The 9,939-nt window shown below is 46.9% G+C and overlaps 1 protein-coding gene across 1 annotated transcript in view; it reads right to left on the bottom strand.

The window, feature by feature from the left end:
- Nucleotides 1-9,939, bottom strand: part of Nuggc (nuclear GTPase, germinal center associated) — a 44,255-nt gene that overhangs the window by 12,358 nt on the left and 21,958 nt on the right. The window contains exon 13 of the mRNA XM_021182542.1: nucleotides 910-1,074. Within this exon, the coding sequence (XP_021038201.1) occupies nucleotides 910-1,074 (165 nt within the window). The remainder of the gene's footprint in view (nucleotides 1-909; nucleotides 1,075-9,939) is intronic.

Below are 9,939 nucleotides of genomic sequence, written 5' to 3'. Positions count from 1 at the left end.
AGAGAGAGAGAGAGAGAGAGAGAGAGAGAGAGAGAATATGTAAGGGCACTATGAGCAGGCCATTGTCCCCAGGTTAAGGAAAGAGGCCTAAGCAGACACTGCCAACATCTGACCCTGAACTTCCAGCTTCCTGAACTGTGCCTATAGCTCAAGTCATCCCCTATGCCTGTGACATCCCGTCATGGCTGCCTGAGTGATATGAATCTTACGGAATCCCACCTGTACTTACAGCTCCATCTTTGAGAAGGCCCATACAACTGTTTGATTTGTATAACTATTTGTGCCAAGCAAAGAGCCTGCAAGGTGATGCTTCCTCTTTCCAAGATAACTGATAATGGCATCAGTGCCAGGAGATGTTTAGGCCAGACATGTAGCACCCCCAATTCTACAGAAAAGACGATCAAGAAATCTCTAAACTGACTTGAAGTACTGAATGGTTTGTGCCCTGCTCAGGGTGTGCAGTGGAACTGACTCTCAAACTATGAGACTAATCCCCTGAAGCCCAGCCCTGTCTCTGCTGAACTGTAGGCCTCACTTGCCCCAAAAGCCACAGGCGAACACTTCTCATACAGAGGATTTCCTACACAGAACTTTCACTTTTCCCTACTATCTTTTGTTTTCTTGGTTGGTTGGTTGGTTGGTTGGTTGGTTGGTTGGTTGGTTGGTTGATTTTGATTTAGGATTTGGAGACAGAGGTTCATTCTCTAATCCGCCAGATTACTTGGGAACTTGCTACCCAGCCCAGGCTAGCCTGAAATTTACAGCCATCCTCCAGAGTGGTAAGGTTACAGATGTAAGAAACCATGCCGAGCTTTCTTCAAGCTCTTTCTAGAAAGTGAGGAGGCAGTGTTAGAGGCATTTGGAGATCACGCTGCAGAACACAGGCATTCCCTGGACAAAGCTACTCACCACCAGGCATGACCCGAGGATGCGGCGGTAGGAAGTCATGGCCACCTGGACCCCTGTCTGCAGGGGCTGTTCCATTCGAGCAAAGCACTGATCAATGGCCTTCTCCAACAGCTCCATCTTCTCCTCCACAAACTGTCGCAGGCCACCCGTGTTCAGTTGTTCAGTCTAGGAACAAAGTCGCAGGAGCATCAGATTCCTAAACTCTGCTCCCATGGAAACCCTTCAGCAGCACAAGCTCCAGCCTGCAATTCCCCCACAGTAGATTCATCTTTATTATTCCCAGAAGGCACCCTCAGTGCACAGACCTCCTAGAATTTCTTAGTATAGGAAACAGAACAAAAAAAAAAATGCCTGTTGTAACTTATTTGGGGTGTAAAATGGAGCGGGCTATTTGAGGAAGCAAGGCTGAATAATTGTCTATACTCTGGCTTCTCCTCATACCACAGAAAGCTTTCATCTTTTACCAAATAATAATTCAGTCATTATGAGAACAATGTTTCCAGGGCACAGGAGTAGGATAGAGACAAGACAGGGCATGGAGGTGAATATGACCATGATACATGTATGAAAAATCATAGTGAAACAGCATCTATAGTTAAATGTAACAGTGTTTTAAAAGAAAACACATTTTCTCAATGCCATCTGGTCTGACGAACATTTAATGGTCTTTGACGTCACACAAAGCAGTTGTTGAGGGTCGTGTTTCTCAGACTTCAGTGTCCCTTCAATCTTAAAATCTGAAGGGCTAGGATTCTGAGTTCCTACTTAGCTTCCAAGTAAGCTGATCCTCAGACCTCCCACCAGCGTTGAACAGCAGAGCTCTAAGATCACACAGAGAAGGCCATGCTCCTGTTTCTCAGAAGAACGCTGCAGAGTGAGGAGAAAGAACATGCCCAGACATGCATTGCATTGCAGGGCTATGTTTTATGCAGCAATGGACTGCAGAGGTGGTACTAGGGACTTCCTAACAGGATGATAATGACAGGGCTTAACTCTGGGGGAGCTGTCCACGTGTGTTCACAAAGAGACACACGGCAAGGTTCACATGTCAACAAGGTTGGTAAGGATGCATGTTCTGAGAACAAATCCTTGCTATAACATGTTAGATGTAAAGAACAGTAAGAAGGAAACAGGGACTTTGCATGGGAGCCCAGGGCTCATTCGACATTGAAATGTCATGATCAACTTCCTATTGATCCTGAAATTAATTACTTCATTTAAAAATCACTAACCACCCCCACAAAATCCAAACTTTTGGTTAGAAATACAATCTTGAAAAGAATGAAGATTGGTTTCTTTCTTTCTTACTCAGGAATCCAAAGGCACGGACAGAACTCTCGTCTTCCAACTTTCCATCAAAGAACTAAGACCGATATCAGAGGCCAAGGAATTTTGAGGAAAGCTGCTGTTGATTCCTTCAGACCTCCCCCAGGGACAGGCTCCTCAGCCTCTGATCCTGGGTCTTCCATGGCTTAGGTTTGGAGATAAGGATGAGCCAAGGGGCTGCACCTCAGAGTGGGCAAAGAACAGCAAACAGGGACGGGATGTTTCCCAAAATACCTTGTCCTTGTGTCTGTAAAACAAACCACCCACCCACAGCATCACGTTTGATTCATTTTCCACGAGCACTTCCAAAAGCAATCTCGTGTTGGGCAAAAAGGCAGATTTCACCCCGCAGAACTTTTTCAGGAAATTGGAAGGTCAAACCCTCTTTCCCCAGCCATTTCAGAGGACACCAGTTGAATTAGAAAAGAAAGAGAAAAACAGCCTTAGATGCCAGGAGTTTTGCTGTGTTTTGTCTCATGCAGCTAAACCAAAATGAAGTCTAAGAAATGCAGCAAAGAAACAAATGCAGCCATGTTCAATCCCCTTTACAGGGTCATTCACGTCAGTCATTGGCCAACTTGCTGCCCCGTTTATTTACACATTGACGTTGGCTTTCCTATCTCTGCCATCTTGCCACCTGTCAGGCTCATCCCTGCCTTACTTCCCCCAGGCCCAGACTATCTTCAGAACCTTTTCCAAGAGCCTACTTCACCCCTCCCTTTCCCAGTACAACAAGAAGTCAGACAACTTGATCCTATAGAGCTGATGGACAAACCCGAGTGTGAAAATAGACAAGGTCAACTGCATGAGAAAAGCAAATGCTGGCTACTCAGAACTACTATTGATTGAACCCCTCTTCCTGTGTGCTTAGCTAAAGATTCATAATTGGCTTTTTCCAGCTGGTAAAGGTGGAGGGAAGTTAGTCATCAAACCCTGGCCATTTGGAACTGCTACAGAAGTCCAACTTTCCTGGATTGTTAATAGAAATAGCAGTCCGACCTCCTGCTTGAGTCTTCAGACTTGGAAACAGAAGGCTGGCTTCCTGGGCTGGGTATGGTGTTAGGGGGCTGCTTTGTTGACACCTTACAGGTGGTGTGAGTCTGGGTTCTATTTTCATATACAGTCTTGCTTATGTCTGAATACTCAGTCTCTTAGAAAGAAACAGCGCAGTTAGCGATTGGATGTAGGGGCTTATTTTTCTCCCTATGTCTCCAGGTTTCTATTTTGGCAGTTAGCTCTTCACTGTTGGGGTGAGAACAGTCATCTTATTAAAGAGAAACCTGTCCATTTCTGTGACAAAACATAATTTTAGATGGGCATTCCAAAGGTCTGCATTCTAGACTGGGAAGACAAATGTTTAAAATTTGCCAAAATGCCTCCTCTCCAGTCCCCTTCCCTTCACGGTGTTACTACATTTCCTGTTATGTTCAAATGTGAAATGTTCCCCCATAGGCTCGGCTGTGTGAACCACTCAATCCACCTGGTGGCGCTGTTTGCGGAGGCTGTGGAATCCTTTGGACATGGGGGCTAGGTGATATACACAGGACCCTAGGTCAGCAGACATGAACCTTACAAGTTATAGGATAGCCTCCCATCTACTCAAAGGTCCCTGTTACCTATTTGACCCCCAAATATGAGCAAGCTGAGCTGCAAGTAGCCCACCACCATGGAGAGTGTATGCTCTGAACTGGGAGCCAGAATAAACCTTCCTGCCTTAAGGTTTTGGGGTTTTGTTGTTTTCCCTGCTGGGTATTTTGTAACAGCAACAAGGAAAGTAATCAATACAGACTGAGATTCTGAGAGCAACTTGGGGAAAGAAGCCAATTAAGCCAGCTAAGGTTTACATAACATGGCACTAACATGGATGAATTAGATAAAACACAGACATCCAGGGGGCAAAGAGTCAGCACAAAATGCGTGATACCTGGATGTCTGGCGACCCTAAAACATATATAGTTGGTAATATAATTATTTGGGACAGAATTTGTCTTCTGTGTGGCTCTATATGAATATGACCTTGAGATCAGACTCCCAAATCTATCCCTTTGTCAGCCTGTGTTTGTCAGATGGCCTACCTCCATGTGGTCTGAGAGCAGGTCTACACATGCGCCTGTGCCCACCTTTATGGGACCCTTATGTGCCTTCGTGTGCCAGGGTACCTGCCTAGCAGCCATCCTCTAGAGTAGATCAGTAGCTGTTATCTGCCTGTGTGTCCTCACAATCTCTCTGACCTCAATAGTCTGCTTCTTTCCATTGCATTGGAACATGGACTTTACAATGGACCAGGACAAAAAGGAAGTCCATGGACAGATGAAGGCATCTGTTAGACTTTAAGGACCATCTCTGAGACAACAAAGGCTTATCTGTAGCCCACTAGATTGTCTATAATTCAAGCTACAAAGTCATTATTTAAACACATCCCATCTTGTTTAAAGACTCAGGAGAAATGCCAAATGTCTAAGTATTGTCACCTTTGCCTTTCAATACATCTGTCCAGGTAAGGTAATCTTCCTTTCACTTTTACCTAAATGAAATGTTTTTAATCTTTTTGTTGTCATTTTCACCTCCAAGACTCTAAAGGCTTTATATCTTCTTTTAAAAGAAAAAGAAAAAAAATATATATTCTTACTTACACCTGCACAGGCAGAGTATGAGACAACCCTGGGGCCTTCCTAACTTACAGAAGAGTAGCCAGAGTGTGAGACAACCCAGGGGCTTTCCTAACATATATTCTGCTCAGGCAGAGTATGAGACAAGACAGAGGCCTTTCTAACTTACAGCGGCACAGGCAGAGTGTGAGACAAACCTGGGGCCTTCCTAACTTACTCCAGTTCAGGCAAAGTGCAAGACAACCCTGGGGCCTTCCTACCTTACTCCTGTTCAGGCAGAGTGTGAGACAACCCAGGGGCCTTCCTAACTTATAGTTGCACAGGCAGAGTGTGAGACAACCCTGGGACCTTCCTAACTTAATCCTGTAAGGCAAAGTGCTAGACAACCCTGGGGCCTTCCTAACTTACTCCTGCTCAGGCAGAGCGTGAGACACCCCAGGGAACTTTTTAACTTATTCCTACTCAGGCAAAGTATGAGACAACCCTGGGGCCTACCTAACTTACAGTTGAACAGGCAGAGTATGAGACAACCCTGAGGTCTTCCTATATTACTACTGCTCAGGCAGACAACCCTGGGGCCTTCCTAACTTACAGTTGCACAGGCAGAATTTGAGACAAACCTGGGTCCTTCCTAACTTACAGTTGCACAGGCAAAGTGTGCGACAACCCTGGGGCCTTCTTAACTTACTCTTACTCAGGCAGAGTGTGAGACAACCCAGGGGCCTTCCTAACTAATACTCTGCTCAGGCAGAGAATTAGACAACCCTGGGGCCTTCCTAACTTATGGTTGCAAAGGCAGTGTCAGACAACCCTGAGCGTTCCTAATTTACTCCTGCACAGGCAGAGTTTGAAATAAACCTGGGGCCTTCTTAAAATACATTCGACTCAGGGAGAGTATTAGACAACCCAGGGGCCTTTCTAACTTACAGTTGCACAGGCAGAGTGTGAGACAACCCTGGGGCCTTCCTAACTTACTCCTGCTCAGGCAAAGTGAGAGACAACCCTTGGGCCTTCCTAACTTACTCCTGCTCAGGCAAAGTGTGAGACAACTCTGGGGCCTTCCTAACTTACAGTTGCACAGGCAGAAGGTGACACAACCCTGGGGCCTTCATAACTTACTTCCTGCTCAGGTCAAGTGTGAGACAACCCTGGGATCTTCCTTACTCCTCCTCAGGCAGAGTGTGAGACACCTCAGGGACCTTTTTAACTTATTCCTGCTCAGGCAAAGTATGAGACAACCCTGGGGCCTACCTGACTTACAATTGAACAGGCAGAATTTGAGACAACCCTGGGTCCTTTCTACTAACAGTTGAACAGGCAGAGTGTGAGACAACCCCAGGGCCTTCCTAACTTACTCATGCTCAGGAAGAGATTGAGACAACCCAGGTTGAGACAACCCAGGGGCCTTTCTAACTTACACTCTGTTCAGGTAGAGTTTGAGACAAATCTGAGTCATTCCTTCCTTACTCCTGTTCAGGCAGAATGTGAGAGTACCCTGAAGCCTTCCTAACTTAGAGTTGCACAGGCAGAGTGTGAGACACCCTGGCGCTTTTCTAACTTACACTCTGCTCAGACAGAGTGTGAGACAAACCTGGGGCTGTCATAATACTTAAACAGTCAGATTGTGAGACAACCCTGGGGCCTTCCTAACTTACTCCTGTTCAGGCAAAGTGCGAGACAACCCTGGAGCCTTCCTAACTTACTCCTGCTCAGGCAGAATGTGAGACACCCCAGGGACATTTTTAACTTATTCCTACTCAGGAAAAGTATGAAACAACCCTGGGGCCTACCTAACTTATAGTTGAACAGGCAGAGTATGAGACAACCCTGATGTCCTCTTACCTTACTCCTGTTCAGGCATAGTGTGAGACAACCCTGGGGTCTTCCTAATTTACTCCTGCTCAGGCAGAGTGTGAGACACCCCAGGGACTTTTTTAACTTATTCCTGCTCATGCAAAGTATGAGACAACCTAGGGCCTACCTAACTTACAGTTGAACAAGCAGATTGTGAGACAGCCCTGGGGCCTTCCTAACTTACTCCTCTTAAGGCAAAGTGCGAGACAACCCAGGGGCCTTCCTAAATTACAGTTGAAGAGGCAGAGTGTGAGACAACCCTGAGGCCTTCCTAACTTACTCCTGCTCAGACAGAGGGTGAGACACCCCAGGGACCTTTTTAACTTATTCCTGCTCAGGCAAAGTGCGAGACAACCCTGGGGCCTTCTTAACTTACTCCTGCTCAGGCAGAGTGTGAGACAACCCAGGGGCCTTCCTAACTCACAGTTGCACAGGCAGAGTGTGAGACACCCTGGGGCCTTCCTAACTTATTCCTGTTCAGGCAGAGTGTGAGACAACCCAGGGGCCTTCCTAACTTACAGTTGCATAGGCAGAGTATGAGACAACCCTGAGGCCTTCCTAGCTTACTCCTGCTCAGGCAAAGTGTGAGACACCCCAGGGACCTTTTTAACTTATTTTGCTCAGGCAAAGTATGAGACAACCCTGGGGCCTACCTAACTTACAGTTGAACAGGCACAATGTGACACAACCCTGGGGCCTTCCTAACTTATTCCAGCTCAGGCAGAGTGTGAGACAACCCTGAGGCCTTCCTAACTTACTCCTGTTCAGGCAAAGTGAGAGACAACCCTGGGGCCTTCCTAACTTACTACTCCTCAGGCAGAGTGAGAGACACCCCAGGGACCTTTTTAACTGATTTTGCTCAGGCAAAGTATGAGACAACCCTGGGGCCTACCTAACTTACAGTTGAACAGGCAGAGTATGAGACAACCCTGAGGTCTTCCTACTTACTCCTGCTCAGGCAAAGTATGAGACAATCCTGGGGCCTACCAACTTACAGTTGAACAGGCAGCGTGTGAGACAACCCTGGGGCCTTCCTAACTTACTCTTGTTCAGGAAGAGTTTGTGACAACCTTGCAGACTTACTAAGTTACAGTTGCACAGACAGACTGTGAGACAACCCAGGGGCCTTTCTAACTTACCCTCTGTTCAGGTAGAGTTTCAAACAAATTTGAGTCATTCCTTCCTTATTCCTGCACAGGCAGAATATGAGAGCAACCTGGGGCCATACTAACTTACACCTGTTCAGGCAGAGTGTGAGACAAACCTGGGGCCTTCATAACTTACAGTTGCACAGGCAGAGTGTGAGACAACCTGGGAACTTCCTAACTTACAGTTGCACAGGCAGAGTGTGAGACAACCCTGGCGCTTTTCCAATTTAAACTTTGTTCTGACAGAGTGTGAGACAAACCTGGGGCTGTCATAATACTTAACAGTCAGATTGTGAGACAACCCTGGGGCCTTCCTAACAACAAATGAACAGGCAGAATGTGAAACAACATTGGGGCCTTCCTAATACCTGAACAGGGAGACTGTGAGACAACCTTGTGCCTTCCTAACTCACACCGGCACAGGCAGATCTGAGACAACCCAGGGGCCTTCCTAACTAATACACTGCACAGGCAGAGAATTAGACAACCCTGCAGGCTTCCTAACTTATGGTTGCAAAGGCGGAGTGTGAGACAACCCTGGGGCCTTCCTAATTTACGCCTGCACAGGCAGAGTTTGAAACAACCCTGCGGTCTTCTTAAAATATATTCGGCTCAGGGAGAGTATTAGACAACCTAGGGCCCTTTCTAACTTACAATTGCACAGGCAGATTTTGAGACAACCCTGGGGCCTTCCTAACTTACTGCTGTTCAGGCAGAGTATGAGACAACCCAGGTGCCTTCCTAAATTACATTTGAACGGGCAGAGTGTGAGACAACCCTGGGGCCTTTTTAACTTATTCCTGCTCAGGCAAAGTATGAGACAACCCTGGGGCCTTCCTAACTTACTCCTGCTCAGGCAGAGTGTGAGACACCCCAGGGACCTTTTTAACTTATTCCTGCTCAGGCAAAGAGCGAGACAACCCTGGGGCCTTCTTAATTTACTCCTGCTCAGGCAGAGTGTGAGACAACCCAGGGACCTTTTTAACTTATTCCTGCTCAGGCAAAGTATGAGACAACCCTGGGGCCTTCCTAACTTACAGTTGAACAAGCAGAGTGTGAGACAACCCTGGGGTCTTCCTAACTTACTCTTGTTCAGGAAGAGGTTGTGACAACCCTGCGGCCTTACTAAGTTACAGTTGCACAGAGTGTGAGACAACCCAGGGGCCTTACTAACTTAGAGTTGAACAGGCACAGTGTTAGAAAACCTGGGAACTTACCAACTTACAGTTGCACAGGCAGAGTGTGAAACAACTCTGGCGCTTTTCTAATTTACACTCTGTTCAGACAGAGTGTGAGACAAACCTGGGGCTGTCATAATACTTAAATAGTCAGATTGTGAGATAACCCTGGGGCCTACCTAACTACAAATGCACAGGCAGAGTGTGAGACAACTTTGGGGCCTTCCTAATACCTGAACAGGGAGAATGTGAGACAACCCTGTGCCTAACTCACACCGGCATAGACAGATAGAAGACAACCCAGAGGCCTTCCTAACTTATTCCTGCTCAGGCAGAGTGTGAGACAACCCTGGGGCCTTCCTAACTTACCCCTGTTCAGGAAAGTGAGAGACAACCCTGGGGCCTTCCTAACTTACTCCTGCTCAGGCAGAGTGTGAGACACCCCAGGGACCTATTTAACTTATTCCTGCTCAGGCAAAGTATGAGACAACCCTGGGGCCTACCAACTTACAATTGAACAGGCAGAGAATTAGACAACCCTGGGGCCTTCCTAACTTATGGTTTAAAGGCGGAATGTGAGACAACCCTGGGGCCTTCCTAATTTACTCCTGCATAGGCAGAGTTTGAAACAACCCTGGGGCCTTCCTGACTTACTCCTGCTCAGGCAGATTGTGAGACACCCCAGGGACTTTTTTAACTTATTTTACTCAGGCAAAGTATGAGACAACCCTGGGGCCTACCTAACTCACAGTTGAACAGGCACAATGTGAGACAACCCTGTGGCCTTCCTAACTTATTCCTGCTCAGGCTGAGTGTAAGACACCTCAGGGACCTTTTTAACTTATTCCTGCTCAGGCAAAGTATGAGACAACCTGGGGCCTACCTAACTTACAGTTGAACAGGCAGAGTATGAGA

The sequence above is a fragment of the Mus caroli genome, chromosome 14, assembly GCF_900094665.2.
Source record: "Mus caroli chromosome 14, CAROLI_EIJ_v1.1, whole genome shotgun sequence".
Lineage (NCBI taxonomy): Eukaryota > Metazoa > Chordata > Mammalia > Rodentia > Muridae > Mus > Mus caroli.
Note: the sequence above shows the minus strand (reverse complement) of the source record. Positions and strands in the feature narration are given on the sequence as shown.